The 17,393-nt window shown below is 42.2% G+C and overlaps 1 protein-coding gene across 1 annotated transcript; it reads left to right on the top strand.

Annotated features, from left to right (window-relative positions):
• Window positions 1–888: 888 nt before the first annotated feature.
• Window positions 889–17,393, top strand: MCOLN3 (mucolipin TRP cation channel 3). The gene is made up of 14 exons (XM_052666633.1): window positions 889–1,222; window positions 2,410–2,639; window positions 3,846–4,013; window positions 7,394–7,547; window positions 8,005–8,089; window positions 8,170–8,266; window positions 8,870–8,969; window positions 10,856–10,968; window positions 11,048–11,197; window positions 12,668–12,769; window positions 12,881–13,003; window positions 13,578–13,784; window positions 14,170–14,299; window positions 16,144–17,393. Exons 2-14 carry the CDS (start codon window positions 2,412–2,414, stop codon window positions 16,161–16,163), a joined length of 1,677 nt encoding a protein of 558 aa, XP_052522593.1. The 5' UTR covers window positions 889–1,222; window positions 2,410–2,411; the 3' UTR covers window positions 16,164–17,393.

The following is a 17,393-nucleotide window of genomic DNA, read 5'->3' as shown; positions in this document are numbered from 1 at the left end:
CGGAGAGATTCAATACTTGCTTAATTGAATGATTTAGATTTCAGTTTGTGTACATTACTAATTTAAGACTAATTTACTCCAATTTGCTGTGACAAAAATGAGGTCAACTTAACAGAATGGCAACAAGGAAATTATTAAAAACATACACTGCTTTTTTTTTTTCTTTTGGTGGTGTCACTGACATGCTAAAGCCTGCATTTCTGCATGTAAACATTTAGGGACTTACTAAAAATACCATCTCAATAATTAACTACTTGCTACATAATTAAGTTCATGTACAATGTTCGCTTTATTTCATCTACTTTCTACAGTTCTACACGACTGGCAAACAACACACCTCAGGTTTGTAGTGCAACAAATGGTTGTAGGCACTTAAGCGCAGCTTCATTCTGTGAGCCTGGGCTGAAGCTTTGGCAACTGCCCCATCCGCTCTGCCCGTGAGTGTAACTTATTCCGCACGCGCAGATCTTGAAGGAACTGAGCCTACGTGAGCCAGGCGCAGATTTCGTTAGTAGAAACCCGCAGAGGTTTTTGTTTGCAGCGAAGGCGAGGAAAGAACGAGCTCAGCCTTCCAACACGCGGCCACCCGTCAGCCCGCCTGGAGCCCCGCTTACCTGCGCGGCGTGCGGTTGTCATGGCAACGGGAGGGGGGGGCGGGATTGACGTTTCCGACAGGCAATAAGCTCGCTGCTTTTCGAGCCCGCCCCCACGAGGGGATATCGCTATTGGCTGATCTGCAGAGGGGCAGGAAAGCTTCTCGCCCCAGCGTGCGGTGCGCGAGGGGCTGCCGGCAGGTGGCTGGGTTGTGCTGGGCGTGTGTCGGGCGGGCGGTTGGGTGCCGTGTGATTCAGTGAGGAGCCGCGCGGTGCACAGCGATAACTCATTTTGCCCCAGCGTCATCCCCTGTGCCCGCAGCGCTCCCAGATCAGTGCGTGCCCCGTCCCGCCGCTTACCCTTCGCAACTGCAATTCCGTAACCGGAAGGGTCTCTTGCATCGCGTTGTGTTTTGCTCTGTTTGGTTTAATTAAAGATTTGGTACAACAAATTGTAGGACGACTGCATCTACCTTCCCTCCCGCCGCAAAAGCCCGAACCAGAACCGGGCAGGGCGGTGCCGCTCCGCGAGCATTGCCTGCAGGCGGCGGTAGGGGCCGGGAGGCCGCCGAGCTGCTGCACCCCTCCGGGCGCCGGAGCGCGGTGCGCGCAGCGGGAGCACAGCGCAGGTATTTGCATCAAAGCCTTCGCCCTGGGCTGCGGGGCGGGAGGCGGGGGGCGAGCCCGGGGAAACCCGCGCTTCTGTCCCGGTTGGGTACGTTGAGGGCTGCGAGGAGGAGGCCCCGTGGCGCTCCGCCGGCTGCGGGGCGAGGGGGAGGGGGCGAGGCGCGGTGCGGTGCGGTGCTGCAAGGAGAGGACGGGCTGTGTGCGGCGATATCCCTTGGGGTCGGAGCCCGCGTTGTCTCAGCGTGCAGGCTGGCTGGAAAACGTGCGTTGCGTTTGTCTTGAGTGTCTTCTGCAGCTGATACCGTGAGGTCAAGAAGTACTTTTCTTGTTATCAGGCGCATGCACTGACAGCAGCGCGGCGGTGGCAGAGCATTTTGGTGTGGAAAGGCCCGATATGCTGAGAGAAAGGTGCTCGGCATCCCCGCTGCGTTGCATCCCCCGGGCAGTGCAGCCTTGGGAAACCGGAGCAGGGCCTGTCCCCATCCCTGCTGGCGGTGTCTGACCGCCGGGTCCGAACTTGTTGCCACCTGACAGCTGAGCTCCTCGTGATGCTTACCATTACCTTCAGTCGTACTGCCAGGTTCATGATCACCAGTGGTTTGCATTCAGGCTTTTATGGATGTAACAATCAATATAGTGGTGCTAAGTGCCAGTTAGTGGCTCAGGTAATGTATCTGAATTGCACTTGGCACACTGGGGCTCTGCTTTCAGCGAAGAATGATGCTATCAGTGACGTCTGAGAAAAGCACTGTTTGTCTTGAAAACTGCATTTCTTTTGGGTACTGGACAGCTGATGGGTAACTGGGGAACACCAGCTCCAGGAAGAGATACATGTCCAGAGCGCTGCAGAGAGGCTTTAGTGCTCTTCTGGACAGGAGGAAGTGAGTCACAATGTCCTGCATATGTAGTGCTGGTGTTGGGGAACGAGAGGGGGAGAGGTTTTCCATAAGTGACTGCATCATTCCAAACGGACAGAAATTCCATTTGTAATTGAATGTTAAGTTACCTGTATGGGTTCTGCCTCCAGAGCGTGTGCACTAGGAGTTAGCTCTTCAGCTCAGTGTGACATGTGGGTACCTTCACAGAAGACAAACAGCTCTGGGGCCCAGGTTGTCAGCGCAGGCTGATCTAATGCTGCTGTATTAATGCTTGCATGTTTTCCAACCGCCACAGACGTTTGTTGTTTCAGCAATGGAGACTCCTGAAGTAGCTGTAAGCAGCTGCAGCGCTCTGGATGAGGAAGGGATCTGCAGCTACAGACAACACCTCTCACTGCCACAGGAGCTGCTGGCAGAAGACCAGCTCAGGAGGAAGCTGAAGTTCTTCTTCATGAACCCATGTGAAAAATTCTGGGCTCGGGGCAGAAAACCTTGGAAACTTGGGATTCAACTGCTCAAAATAGCAATGGTTACCATTCAGGTGAGTAAGCAGGGACTCGATCCAATGAATTCAAATGAGGGGTGCAGATGACAAAGGCTTTTCCTTGGCCAGCGTGTAGACTGAAGGACAGACTGCAGAACTGTCTTGATCACATAGATGTAGCATAGATCTCAGGATCCTGGATGACATACTTCTCAAACTACTGACTGAAAAAGATTTCCTGAGAGTGGAGATGAAAGAAACCATCTTTAAGGATTTCTTTTTTCCCCCTTTCCCCTCTGGTTGTTATCTGTCCCATTTTACAATTAGAAATAAAATTTTATGGCAAAAGAATCTAAATAAGATCTGGACTTTTCAGATAAAACAGGTAATTAAATCTTTGTGCTATTGATTTGCTAGTGCATTCCTGTGTGTCTTCAACACCCAGCTTGCCCACTGACTGCTTTAGTGTCTTTGCTGAGTTATCCTTATCAAAAACTAAATATCCAGTTTGCCCTGTGGCCATAAAGCTGATCCGTAGACTGCTGGTTCAGACTTACCTCTGATGAGTTTCTTCATAATACTGCCAGACACTGGTTGTGAAACAATAGGCGCTGAAGAGAGCTGTGAGCTCCTGCAAACAATAGAGCACATTCTTCTGGGAAACTTTCCCAGCCCGGATAGCAGCTAGCAGGGTTTTATGCCAACTTCATGAGCTGTTGCAGTATGTGATGACTCTGAAGTTATCCTGTTAAAGCGCCATTTTCATCTGTTGCTGTCAAGGGACCTTTTACTCAAACCTGAGAGAAAGACGTTTGGTTTTTTGTTTGTTTGGTTTGTTTGTGTTTGTTTTTGAGTTGTCCTCAATTTGCCTTTTTCTGCACTGGAGTCAGGACTTCAAAATGAGGTCTGGTTATGTCTTGTCCCACCTTTTTCTCTGAGAAATACTTAAGTTTCCTAAGGCAAATTATATTAGTGTCAGGCTGAAGTAACAAAGACGTAACAATATATGGGTAGATTGAGTTTGAGATAGTATCCTCTTCTTTGTGAAAATGCAAGTCCTTAGCCAGGAAGCTGGTCATCCTGTTGAAGGAACCATTGTTTCCTTAAAGCTTTCTTTTGACCAGCTCTGAAATGGAATAGCCTGCATGTTAGTGCCGTGTTTACCAGCATGATGAGGGTAACTAGCTGTTTTAGGACAGAATTTGTCTATTAGTGCAGAAGCCCGATTTGTCTTTGAATAGGAAATATAAATGTCTTTTTCAGCTGGTACTTTTTGGATTGAGCAATCAAATGGTGGTTGCCTTCAAAGAAGAGAACACTATTGCATTCAAACATCTCTTCTTGAAAGGGTACATGGACAGAATGGATGATACCTATGCAGTATATACACAGACAGATGTCTATGACCAAATATTCTTTGCCATCAATCAGGTAAGGATTGTCACTGCAATGAATGCAATATACATGCTCTTTACCTGGATGCACCTTCTTCCTCTTTCTTTCTGGATTGTATCTGAGATTGAATGCATGTGCCTGTTGCTTAATGCTGGAATACTGACTTGCTTACGTAGTTGGTAGAGGGAAAGGCTGTGTCCCATCTATTGAATGAAAATTGTAATGTGATAAACAAGAAGTAACACATTTTGAGTTAATGCTGTCCTGGAGACTTACTTTTCATGAGAAGATGAGGTTCCAGACACTGCTTTCCTTATGCTGTTTACAGGACTTTATGTTGAGCTAACAAATTGGGATTGCTGAGTATTTAAGATTTTTTATTGAATGGCAGACTACTCTGCTGGATTTTCTTAAACAGGAGGCTGTAGACCTCCCACTTTTTTTTTTTTTTTCCATCTTTTTTTTTCTCCTAATGGATTCAATTACAGTTTTTGGAGAGAGGGAAAAAACAAACAAACAAACCTGTAGCCAAGCCAACCAGAGTAAATGCTGCACACAATGTGCTGGTCACCAGACAGGCTCTGAAGAGAAATGGCTCTTTGGCACATCCATGAATTTGAGTCTTCTGTAAAAGGCAAGTGTCAGAGGCACTCGCTCAAACATATTTGCACTTCAGTGCTTGCAGTGAACTTTCAGTCCCCATCCACAGTCAATGTACTTCAACTCTTCAATTTTTCTTGCTGTGGGAGGCATATTTCCTTAGTGGCATTAAAGTAACATGGAGTTAAATGGAACAGAAGTGAAAGACTAGGAAAAACCTGAAATGACTCAGACCTCACTGCTCTTCCTGTACCATAAGTCATTAAGATAAAAAATGTTGCTATATTAGTTGCTAAATTAGTTTTGTGGCCTTCTTCTGTATGCACTTCAACAGGCCCATGTCTCTCCTGTACTGAGGACTCCACATCTGGATATGGCTTTACTTCAGGTAAAGCCATTTCTGGAATGAACTAGTGGAGAAATCTGCTGTTTTTTCAGCAAAAGAAACAGTCTGGCTCTCATTGCCAGAGCAGTGGACTTGTGCAGACATCCCTGGAGCTGATCAATAGATTTTGTTCTCAATGAGCTGTTTGGATTTTAGCCAGAGTGCTTTGCAAATATTGAATTACATTTTCTACAAGGATTACAAGAAGAAAAATAACACACAGCAAAAAGGCTTTAGACCCAAATCCTACACTTTTTGCTTTTGTCAAATACCTTAAAGTAGATGTGTGCAACTCGTGGCCCTTGGGCAGCATGCAGCCAGGCACAGCTGGCACTTCGGCCAGCCCCTGTCCCACACCATCATGGCAGAGCCACCACTCTGCAGAACCATCACTCAGCTCCAACTGAACACCAGTGCAGTACTAACCCTCTCTGGGCTAAAACTGGGTCATAAGGAGAGCTTCAAGATTGCCAAAAATTATACAGATTTTGCTTATTTGCGACTCCATTTTCAGTCAACGTAAACATATTACACGTGAATTTTCAAATAGAATGTACAGAATTGCATTCTGTAGTCTCTCTATCAGATTTTATAAGTCCTCTCTCACCAGAGAGAAATACTCCTCACTTCACAGTCACACCTTATCTATGTCATTGCTTTCTGCAGTGTGTACATTTGTGAACAACTGTGCTCAAGGATGAAGTACAGGAGTAAAATTTCATCAAAAATCTTTACTGAAGACCTTTAGAACTCACTAAGAATTGCAACCACTTCCATCAAAATGGACTGATGTGCTAGTTTCACAAAAACAAGGTCAAATGTCCCGCTAGTTCTGTATTTTTATTGCTTTAATTATATACATAAATTATAGTATATATTTTGTGGGTGCTCCTCTGCAAGTAATGCTTCCTGTTTTATTATGTTGGCCCACAGTGTTAGGGACAAATTTCAGCGGAGTGGCAGTAAAGCTGAACCTTCCCACCACTATCCCATTATGTGTGGTTGCAGTGTGGCAAATGGCAGCAGAGGGGCAGTCTGACAGCATGGTGTCTGGCATGGAAGTGTGTGTGAAGGAAAGCTGTGTTATTTAATTCCTCCATGCAGAAAAATGCAAGATCTTGCCCCTGGATCGGGGCAACCCTCACTACTAATACAAGCTAGAGATGAAAGGGAAATTGCAGCCCTGATAAAACAAATGTAGGGGTACTGGTGGATGGAAAGGTAGACATCAGCCAGCAATGTGCTTTGCAGCCCAAAAAGCCAACCACATCCTGGCCTGTATCAAAAGAAGCATGGCCAGCAGTGTGAGGGTGGCGATCGTTCCCTCTGATCTGTATTGCTGAGGCCTTTCCTGGAGTATTGCCTCCAGATGTGGAGTCCTCAGTACAGGAGAGACATGGACCTGTTGAAGTGCATCCAGAAGAAGGCCACAGAATAATCCCAGAGATGGAACACCTCTCCTAGAAGGACAGGTAAGAGAGCTGGAACTGTTCAGCCTGGAGAAGAGAAGGCTGCCATGTGACCTGATAGTGGCCTTTCAGTATCTAAAAGGAAGTTATAGAAAAGAAAGGGACAGACTCTTTAGCAGGGTCTGTGGTGGTAGAACAAGGGGAAATAGCTTCAAGCTCAGGGAGGGTAGATTTAGGTTAGATGTGAGGAAAAAGTCTTTTACAGTAAGGGTAGTGAGGCACTGGAACAAACTGTCTAGAGATATGGTTGATGCCTCATCACTCAAGACTTTCAATGTGAGTTTGGATCAAGCTCTGGGCAGCCTGATCTAGCTGTGCATGTTCCTGTTCATTGTAGGGGATTTGGACTAGATGACCTTTAAAGGTCCCTTCCAACTCTAAGGAGTCTATAAAAAAATGTCACACATTGAACACATATGGAGACCAAACAGTGGATGTGAGCACAGTGAGGTGGTGGGTGATGCATTTCAGCAGTGGCAAAAGGAACAGTAGATCACCTACACTGGCACAGATTTGTCTGGGTATGGCATGTGGCCTCCTTCTCATTGCTGGTGAAAATGCACAGCTAATAGTGGTGACCGTGCTGAAAGAGAGTGTTTTGTAGCTGAGAATGTGCTCTATTCCATAGTATTATTATGCTCTTTGTATCAGTTGTAGTTTGGAAATAATTAAGAGGCATTACTTTTGGATTGACCTTTGTAAATGCAGTCCTAGACAATTCCTCTTTATTCAGTGCAGCCCAGGAGAGCCAACAGGTTGTACACCCATGCTTTAAAGTATATGAAGACTCAGCTGTAGTGTGACGAACATTTCTAAGTTCTTTAGATGATCTTTTAACTAAAAAGAAAGGTTATGGCATAAATCTAAACTCTTGTTATCTTTGTGTGTGTTAGTTTGTTTCCCAAGAGCTCGGTAGTTCTGGTGCCATCTAACTTTGTTAATCTCTTTGTTCTGAACTTTAGTACTTACAGTTGCCCAACATTTCTGTTGGAAACCATGCTTATGAGAAGAAAGGAGCAGAAGAGACAGCTCTGGCTGTATGTCAGCAGTTCTACAAGCAAGGAACCATCTGTCCTGGAAATGACACCTTTGATATAGACCCAGAGATTGTGACTGGTGATGAATCTAATCTGTTGTATTATTTCTTTGGGAGGAGGGACCCTACACTTGAAGATACATTCTTAGTGAACATCCAGTATTTTATAGTTGTATCAAATGATCTGTACTGAACTTATTACTAGCCAAAACTGGTAAGAAAATGACTGTGTAACTAACCTTCCTTTCAGGGAAACAGTCCTTTATATCTACTGCACAAACAGTGATGCTGTTAGCACTATGACTGTACAAGGCTGATTTCAGGCGCCTCCGGGTGAATTCATGCTGAATAACTTGGCTGATGTTCAGAAAGCCAATGTATTTGTAACCGAGACTCCAAAGTGACTCATCACTTAAGTATGCTATCTTTACTGCTCTAGACAACTGCACTTCACAGCGTTGGGAGTGGGAAGGGCAGATTACAGTTAAAGAGCGTGATAACCTCCGAGATATTATTGTGAGTACTTATCCATTGCAGACTGCTTCTACATTGAGCCATTGATGTCTTTAGACAACAGAACAGTGGGAAAGCACAATTTGAATTTCACTCTGGATTTTCACAGGTAAGAAGGAGCAAATACCTCCTGCATTGATGTTTTTGTGCATTTTCTTTGCAAAAAACTAATGCGAGACCCTGTTCCAGGCTAGTGGCAGTGCAACTCATGTTCAATCTGAAGGCAATCAACCTCCAGACCGTTCGTCACCATGAGCTCCCTGACTGTTATGATTTCACCCTGACGGTACACTGATGTCTCCCCTGTGTCTTTCAGTTCAAAAATGAGAAACCATTCATGCTTATTTACTATATGCAGTCAGTGCAGATGTTTTCTGAGGAGTGCTGGGCACCATTCAGTGTCCTCAGTGGAGGCTGGATTACTCTGCCATGAATTAGTACCCTGTAAACTACTCTCACGTGTTACTGTGGGTTTGGGCACATGTGATACAGTCCTCAGGTGCTTGTTCGGGTTACAGTTCAGTTTACAGTTTTGTAATCTAATCCCATTGAAGTATGGGAAGAACATGAACCTCTTCTCTTTAGAGAGATGTTTCTAGGAATGTGTTGCGTTTTTTTTTTCAGACCATGGGGATGTGGGGCTGTACTTAAAAGAATTCCACCTGTATTTTGGTATTTACTTAATCAAGTAATACCAGACTTGTTTTTCATTTTATCAAGACTTGACTTGAATTAACAGGAATTACTTTAATCATAAGCAACTTTCATAACTTCTGCCTGAGGAGAATTATTCTGAATTATTCTGAATTATTGTGCAAACTTAGCAGTACAATATACTAAATATATAATGTTTTAACAGTCACTTTTAATTAATTTTTTGTTACTACAGATAGTGTTTGATAATAAAGCCCACAGTGGAAGAATCAAAATCAGTCTAGACAATGAAATAGAGATCAGGGAATGTAAAGACTGGCATGTTTCTGGATCAAGTAAGTGATATAACTTAAATTTTCATGCTAGTTAACCTTTATTTAAAGATGAGGCACTATTGACATAAACTGTCTAATAGGTACACTCCAAATCCTGTTTGTTTGTTTGTTTTTTTGGGAAGAATTGTTCTTGAACAACTGTGAAACCTTATACCATCCATACTGTTGCACCAAAATGTTTTCATCATTCTGGTTTTGGCTGTTGAGCTTAAGCTGCTCACTGTTTACAGCAGGCTGTGAAGCATTGCTCTAGCACCAGGCAACGGAAGGACATGCGATAGTGGTGGAAAGTTGAACCTGATTCACTCTTATTTCAGGACTTAACAGCAGGCAGATAAGGAAGCACTGTTGTGCTGCTAGGAAGGGCTGCTAGAGTGAAATAGCTAGAAATACTCCTGATTGCTGCTTAAACATACTTTAGCGTGTATCTGAGTCTAACTGAGATGTGCAGCATGGTTGAGTGTCTACTTAAATAGTAGATAATAGGAGCACCCTTTGTTGGGAGCTATTATCTCCAGTCAAAACTTTGCCAGAGATCTTTGTAAATTAATCTCTTTGAACACCAGAAGCTTTGCAGGATTTTAAATTCCACTTGTTTTTCATTGGGGCTTTTATTTATTTATTTATGATGAAAGAAGTCTATTTTTCTATTTTGTTGCTGTACCTGCATTAGGAAATTCCCTTGTCAACAGCTGGTATTAAGAAAAGGAGAGTTGTTTTTTTAAGGTTCTACCTGGAATTAATTTTATGAATTCAATGAAATGCATCACAGAGGATGAAACGTGCTGTTTAAGCAAACATACAATCTGCTAAACCATCAGCTGGCTTTGTTAGATGCCGTGTTATAAATGTACACCAGATGGCATGCTACCTCTAAGAGATTACTTGTGCAGCAGGATAAGGGTTTGATAGCAGGCCTCTATAATAATCTGCATTTGACATTGATGTAGATTGCCTCTCTGACAGTTTTCAGTATCATCTCCTGAAGTACTCTGTACTATTTTTTGAAAGCCAAACAAAAATACGAAGGTGGTGATGTCAAATGCTGCTATTCTGAACCATGCAGAACAACCTGCAGAACCATCTTGTTTGGCACCAGTACACGTGCCAGAGACTTCTAAACAAGAAGAAGGTGGGCTTTTTCTGGGTAGTTGGTATCTCTGTGATGTCTACTAGTGTATCAGCACCCCATTTTGGAGACTTGCTGCTGCCCATTCTTTCATCCTTAGCATTAATTTTCTTCAGTTTTTTTTCTAAAATGTAGGAATTCTTTTAGAATTAAAAATCAAATCCTCATACTAACTCCACCTAGATTCTGCTGTATGATAAGGATAAAAAGGAAAAAGATGTCTACCAGTAGTTTTTTGGTGCAAAAATTGTCTGTAAATGATCAAGAATGTTATTTTTAGTAAAAAAAGATATGGAGAGATCATGTCTAGCTTAGTGATGGTCATAGCTATCTGAGTAGTAGTGCAAACTAAGGACAGAAGAGCCAACTGATAGTCAAATTCTGTTCTGGAAGAGAAGATACATATTGTAGAATTCCTGAGATTGTTTTTTTTATACAAATGTTTGGCTCAAAGGGCCATTCCAGTGCTTGCAAAATAGACAAGTCCTACCTCCCATTCTGCAGCATTCACACTTAGATATATGACATTTTTGAGATGATGTCAACCTTTCCAAATTAGCTGGATTGGTATTGGCAGTGCAGATATACTTGTGTGTCTCTTGAAAACGTCAGACAAGCTTTTGTGGGAAAAATGTAAGGATAAACATAGCAAACACCAAAAACTGATTCATACTTCAATACTCAAGATGAAATGCATCTGATTATATATAAAAGCATGATTATATATATATAAACATGTATGTTTTTGTTCCTGCAGTACAGAAGAATACGCATTACATGATGATTTTTGATGCTTTTGTCATACTCATCTGTCTGAGTTCGCTGATCCTTTGCACGCGATCAGTGGTCAAAGGAATTCGGCTCCAAAGAGTGGGTATGACTCTTCCTTTGGAAAGTCTTTGTGTTTTGCATTAGTCTAATAACTTTTCCCTCTTTTCCTTTCCCCCAGGAATTTGTAAGTTTTTTCCTATATTATTACAAGAAAGAAGTATCTTACAATGATCAGATGGAATTTGTCAATGGCTGGTATATCCTCATTATGGTTAGTGATGTCCTAACTATCACTGGATCAACTCTCAAAATGGAGATACAGGCCAAGGTAAGATACTTACACTGCTAGGTGGAGGCGATTTCTGTCTCACCTAGGTTTAAATCTCTGAGGTCTCTAGGCTGGCTGTACTCGATTCCAACTGGCAAAAATTTCAAAACTCTATTTTCTTGTCTGGAATTATAACTCAAGTGTATTGTTCCCAAGTATCCCTATATATTATAGTTCTAATTCTCTTTGCTCCTTTCAGGTGCTTAACTGGCATAGAGATTTTCTTCTTAAGCACCACTTTTCTGCTTTCCTAGCTTATGGTTTCCAGCATGTACCAAACGCTCAGCCACAGCCTGGTTTAGCCTTCAATTTCTAAACTAACTAACTACAGAAAATAAATAAATATGAAATGTTGGGCAACAAAAGTTGCAATATGTTACACTGAAGCACTCTAGTATTCAGATCATGCTGTTTTTTTTACTGAATCTGTATCAGACTTTGAAGCATAGCATTACAACACAACAGACTTTGGACGGCAGTGATGAAAGGACAGAGCTGAAATCAATCTGGTGACTGCTTGATTATCACACATTGCTCTGTCTTACTGTAGGAGCTGTAAACTTAGAAGTAGAAAGGAGCTAAGATGAGAGAGGTCCATGCTCACTCAGAAGAGGTCCATTCTCTCATGGAAAGGAGTGAACACTTTTTATTCAAGTCAGGTGTCCAGATGTGAGCATTTTGGAAAAGAGGCTCAATTCAAAGTGTAGGGTAACTTGGATGAAAATGGACCAGTATGTATAGATGGAAAAATCCCAGCTAAGTGCTGATAAAATATACATGAAGCTCTGGTTAGAACTAATTAAAAGCTAATTATTCTTCTCCTTGACAACTTTCTATACCTCACAGGCCTTTGCTACACAGCAAAATCCTCCTTAGTATTTACCTGAACTCTGCTGACACTTTGAAATATATATATTATATATATATATGTATATAAAATAAATATATAAAGCTTTATCTACATCCTGGAAGAGCTGTTTTTGCTCTGTAGTTCTAAAATCAGGTTTACACTCAAAGTTGGAATGTGGCAGAGAGATTCCCAAGCTGGTATGGGGAATCTGCTGTTGCAGTTGCAGCAGATTGCAGCAGCAGTGTCTGCAGGTCTGGGAACAGCACGAGGTGTTTTCAGGGCCATGCAGCAGGACCTGTTGAGTTTTGCATTGAGAGGGCTTGTCTGCATCTGCAGCTGCAGTCCAGCTGTGCTGTTAGCAAATAGCACTTAGCTCGTGGTGAGAATCTGGTTCATCAACAGTAATTTTTAAAGGCACGTGGAATGAGTAACGCTTTGAAAGTTCCCTTATTTTTTGGTGACACTTCTGCTCTCTACAACATATTGCCCCAAACTAATTTCTAATGGGAGAGCTTTTTAAGGAAAACAAAGTTTCGTGTTATATCTTTGTAGTAATGAGAGTTGCAATTTAAAACCTGTCATTTGTTATAATACCTGATTCTTTTTTTTTTTTCCTTTAGAGTCTGACAAGTTATGACGTTTGTAGCATACTCCTAGGAACATCCACTATGCTCGTGTGGCTTGGAGTCATTCGCTACCTAGGTTTCTTTCAGAAGTATAATGTAAGGATCTCCTGAGATCTTCATGCTGTTGGTATTTATTCTGTTTGCTGCTATAAGACAACACGAAGAAATGCCTGGTTGAATTCTTAATGTTTGCATTGCTTTCTACAGCTTCTCATTCTAACGCTGCGAGCAGCATTACCCAACGTCATGAGGTTCTGCTGCTGTGCTGCTATGATCTATCTAGGCTATTGTTTCTGTGGATGGATTGTACTGGGGCCATACCATGTGAAGGTAACATGCTCAAGATTAAAAATACAATGTGAATAATAGAATAGATTCTAAATGAATAAGAGTTTACTGCTGTTATCCTCTAAGTTTCCATGTCAAGACTTCCCTTAATACAAAAATCATTCATCTTCAACATGATGCTACTGTTTGGGCAGCCTGACTGTCACAACATGGTCAGACTTCCCTCTGGTTGTGAAAGCTCTGAGTCAGGAGTGGAAGCTGCTGTGACTTTCAGTCATATGGTGGGAGTCCTGCGTGGTATTTTGAGAAACCATTTTGATCTCGCAGAACACTGTTATCAGACTAAAGCTTTGGAGATATTATCCTTTTTTAAGGTGAAATTGGCTTACAAATAGGAAGAGTTTACAAAAGAATGAATTGATTGCTTCTGTGTATAGGAGGGACCAACTGCTCATTCCATGCGTGCTTTCCTGTTAGCACTACGTGTTGTCATGCTCTGGGTGTACAAAATGTTCAGAGGAGCCAGTCCACAGCCATATATCTATCTCCTTCAGGTTATATACAGTCTAGGGCCCCAAATAAAGTGTCAACTGTGGATGTCCTTGTCTTTTTCCAGTTCCGTTCTCTGAATGTGGTTTCTGAATGCCTCTTTTCGTTGATAAATGGAGATGACATGTTTGCCACTTTTGCAAAAATGCAGCAGAAAAGTTACTTGGTTTGGTTATTCAGTAGAATCTACCTCTACTCCTTCATCAGTCTGTTCATCTACATGGTGCTAAGTCTCTTCATTGCACTCATTACGGATACATATGAAACTATCAAGGTAAGCAAGAGCTCTTAAAATTTATTTGCAATAAAAAAGACAAGATTGGTGCTATCCAGACTCTCATCCCCCTTGATATTTTGGCTTGCTGTGCAAGCCAGTTTTATGAACGAATACAAGAGCTATTTTTGAGGGCATGGAGTGATTGCAAGAGATTTTTACTTTGGTTTTCTTATAAGCCTATCTGAGTTCCTCTCCTAATGGAAGCTTATTATCAACTGAAAAGTAGAAATTTCATATTCAGTTCTCTGAATCTTCTAATTTCATGCTTGAATAATACCTGAAAAGTGGTCAGGGGAGGCAAGTCTTATTTTATGTTCTTATTGTATTGCTTTAGGCTATTCTGTGCTTTAGCCTTGTTAAAGGTTTAACTATCAATTTTTAGCACTACCAACAAGATGGCTTTCCAGAGACAGAACTTCAGAGATTTGTATCACAGTGCAAAGACTTACCAAACTCTGGAAGGTACAGATTAGAAGAGGAAAGTTCTATATCTCTCTTCTGCTGTTGTAATGGTAAGTACCTATGTTAAAATTATACATTAATATGTACACAAATGCAACACACCACAGAATATCCCTGGTGCAGTGTTTATGAAGCATATTTGATTTGGGGGGGCAAGGAAAAAAATAAAACACTGCAATAATAAGAAACTATTTACTCAATAACGAGTGCTTTATAATGAAACACTGGAGTGAAAAGTCTGTCACTGTTGCCACTGCTAAAACACACCACCCACTGCATCACTGTGCTCACACCTGCTGTTTGGTCCCCATAAACATTCAGCAAGCATCAAGGAATGTCAATGGGTGCCATTTTTTCCACATGGAGGATTTCAGTGACACACCTTTGCTTTGTACAGGCTTCCATGTCAGTTGCCCTCTGCTGCCATCTATCACACAGAAACAAAATGTAACAGCATATTGGTGGGAAGGTTCAACTATTACTGTCATCCCGCCAACATCCAACTGACATTGTGGGCCAACATAATAAAACAGGAGGCATTACTTTCAGAGCAGCCCTTGTAAATACACACAGTAACTTGGGAACCCCGTATGTGTCATGTGCAAATATTAATTCTTTCTGTACCAACAGTCGGGACTTGCTGAACTCATTCTGTGTTCTCTTATCCACTTTTTAATTACACTTTACCCAGAGGTTTGCAAATTTAGATGGTAGCAGGCCAGAAACTTTTGGAAAAAATCAGCTTGAAAAGACTTTAAAATGGTACACAGCTTAAGTATCATTATCACAGCTCTTAGAGAAGGACTGCCTAACTTCCACTATGGAGAGCGTAATGCTTCAGTTACTTAACACTTTGTTTCTTCAGAACTACCAATTGCAGGATATGTGGTTTATATTTAACCCAGCTGGCTGCAGCTCTGAGCCTTGCTTGCAGAAGGGCCCCTTGGTGTGGGAGCCTTAAACACTTGCAGCTTCCTAAAAAGATCCAAGACATTTGCATCTCCTTGTTATGGGCTTTTCTGAGGGTGATGTGTTGTTAATTGTCATGTATCTATGAAGGAGAGGAGATGGGGGCACGTTTTGGAGCCAGGACAGAGCAGAGCCTGCAGCAACACTGCCTAGAGCTGAGAGCCTTGTTCTGACCAGTTGCCTTACTTAGGATGAAAGTGTAGGATGAAGTGGAGTAGGCCTTCTTGCTCCTGGGTAAAGGGTGCTGATGTTAATATTTCCTTTTCTGTCACACCTCTCCGTGTGGTCAGGCAAGAAACAACATGAGGCAGGGATCAGGACTCTAGAAGAGCATTTGAAAGTTAAAACCTGATTGCTCTCAAGCAATTTGTTCTTCAGGAGGACTGGGTAGCCCACAAAGCCCTGGATGCAAATGGAGCTGCAGGCATCAAAGTACCTGGCTTTGGACCCTTATTTCCTAACTGATCATTTAATTATTTTATTTTGGTGGCAAATGTGATCTGTCTGTGTTCCTCATGCTATGCACATCAGTGCTCCAAACTGCTTATATCTGGAAGTAGCATGATTCTGTCCTTGGAAGCTAGACCAGGGACTGACGTTGCGGTTGCCTAGAATTAGTGGACGTTGCTCCTTCAGCTCAGTTTTGTGTCCTGGCTTTGAAACAACGATCTGTGGGAACAAACAAGTATCGCAAGTGGTAAAGGTGATACAGCTTCTGTTCCTTCAATAGTCATGTGGCCCTGCAATACACATGGGGCTCCTCCAAAGTCTTTCACATGTTAAAAATGTTTTAAGATGGTTAATGGTAGTTTTGTACCACCAGATACCTAATTAGATAGTTCAGATGCATTTTCAAGGCTTCCTGTACAATATAACTATTATTTTGGTGTGTGCACCTGACGTTTTTTCCCCTTCTCCTGCACAGGTCCTAGTGAACATATCTGATGGTCTGTGGGAGCATACCATGGAGGCTCTGAAGCAGCGCACATTGCAGGAAGTGGGTAGTTTAGAGCTGGTGGAAAATCTTACACCCTAAGTCTAAATGCTTTTCCCCAAAACCAGTGTAAACCTGTGGCAAAAGCTTGTGATATACTTGCAGCCTTTCTGGTCAGGCGCTCTCACTTCTAGTTCAGGTTTGTTTGTTTTTTAGCTTTGTTCTATTTGTTTCCTCAGTTAAAATTTTCTAGACTGCAAAGGGCATTAACAAGCTGTCTGTGTTCAGACTTGGCTAGACTAAATGGGTAGACTAGGAAGGCAGTAACTTTCAACACAAATAAATAGCATCAGGCAACAGTGACTTTGAGCATCAAGCTAGCCCTCAGTACTAAAGGCATTCTCTCTCATGCATTGAGTGAATTAAAGCAGTCTGGTGCCCTCAAGCAGTTTTCTATATCTGTAATACTCAAGAAAAAAAAAAATTAAATCTATGACATTTGGTGAAACTTGTTTCTGGAGTCAGTACAGGGGATTGATGTACAAGCCATTCAAATATGGTTCTGAGCATCAACCAAACATTTGTATGAGGAGAAGCACCATGTGAGGAACATGGCAGTCTCCTCTCAGAGAGGTGAGGACATGAAAGGCTGGAAATGAAGTCGGAGGGGTGAGGTGAGTGGAGAGATGTGGATGTCCCACATCCAGCCCCAGCCAAGGGTCCCTTATAGCATTCTGCTGAGCAGTATGCTGGCCTGACATTTTTTAAGGAATAGTCAGGCAGAAGAACTTTTAAAGTATTTATTTTTAAGTAGAGAACTTCCTTTAGTATACCAGTCTATAAACCTGGACTAAGGTAAAGACATAGACTCTGAGAGTCATCTCACCACACATTAGAAACTGATGTTTTCTACCAAGCTGTATGACCTGGTACTGTCTGTGGCTGTCTAGAACATTAGATCTTACACATGTACAGTTTTGTCAACTTAGTTTATATAGTTTGCTCATTGTGGTACCATGCAATGGATGCCTTATTTCCTATAGTTTCTTCACTATAGGAGAAGAATAGAAAGACAAAGGAAAGCATATTTTAGATAACCTGCATTTTAAGCAACAATCCCATAAGTGTGTGTGAAATCATGCAATGAAATTCTGTATGCTGCACACCAACACAGTGCACACTAAACACCTTTTGTCTGGATGTTTACCTACTGCAAATGCACTACAATAAACACCTGCAGT

This window comes from Tympanuchus pallidicinctus, unplaced genomic scaffold, assembly GCF_026119805.1.
Source record: "Tympanuchus pallidicinctus isolate F22 unplaced genomic scaffold, pur_lepc_1.0 scaffold7, whole genome shotgun sequence".
Classification (NCBI taxonomy): domain Eukaryota; kingdom Metazoa; phylum Chordata; class Aves; order Galliformes; family Phasianidae; genus Tympanuchus; species Tympanuchus pallidicinctus.
Note: the sequence above shows the minus strand (reverse complement) of the source record. Positions and strands in the feature narration are given on the sequence as shown.

Coding starts and splice junctions, on each gene's coding strand:
- MCOLN3 (XM_052666633.1), top strand. CDS start 2,412: ATGGAGACTCCTGAAGTAGCTGTAAGCAGCTGCAGCGCTCTGGATGAG. Junction 2,640..3,845: donor TAGCAATGGTTACCATTCAG/GTGAGTAAGCAG, acceptor TGTCTTTTTCAG/CTGGTACTTTTTGGATTGAG. Junction 8,970..10,855: donor CTGGCATGTTTCTGGATCAA/GTAAGTGATATA, acceptor TTGTTCCTGCAG/TACAGAAGAATACGCATTAC.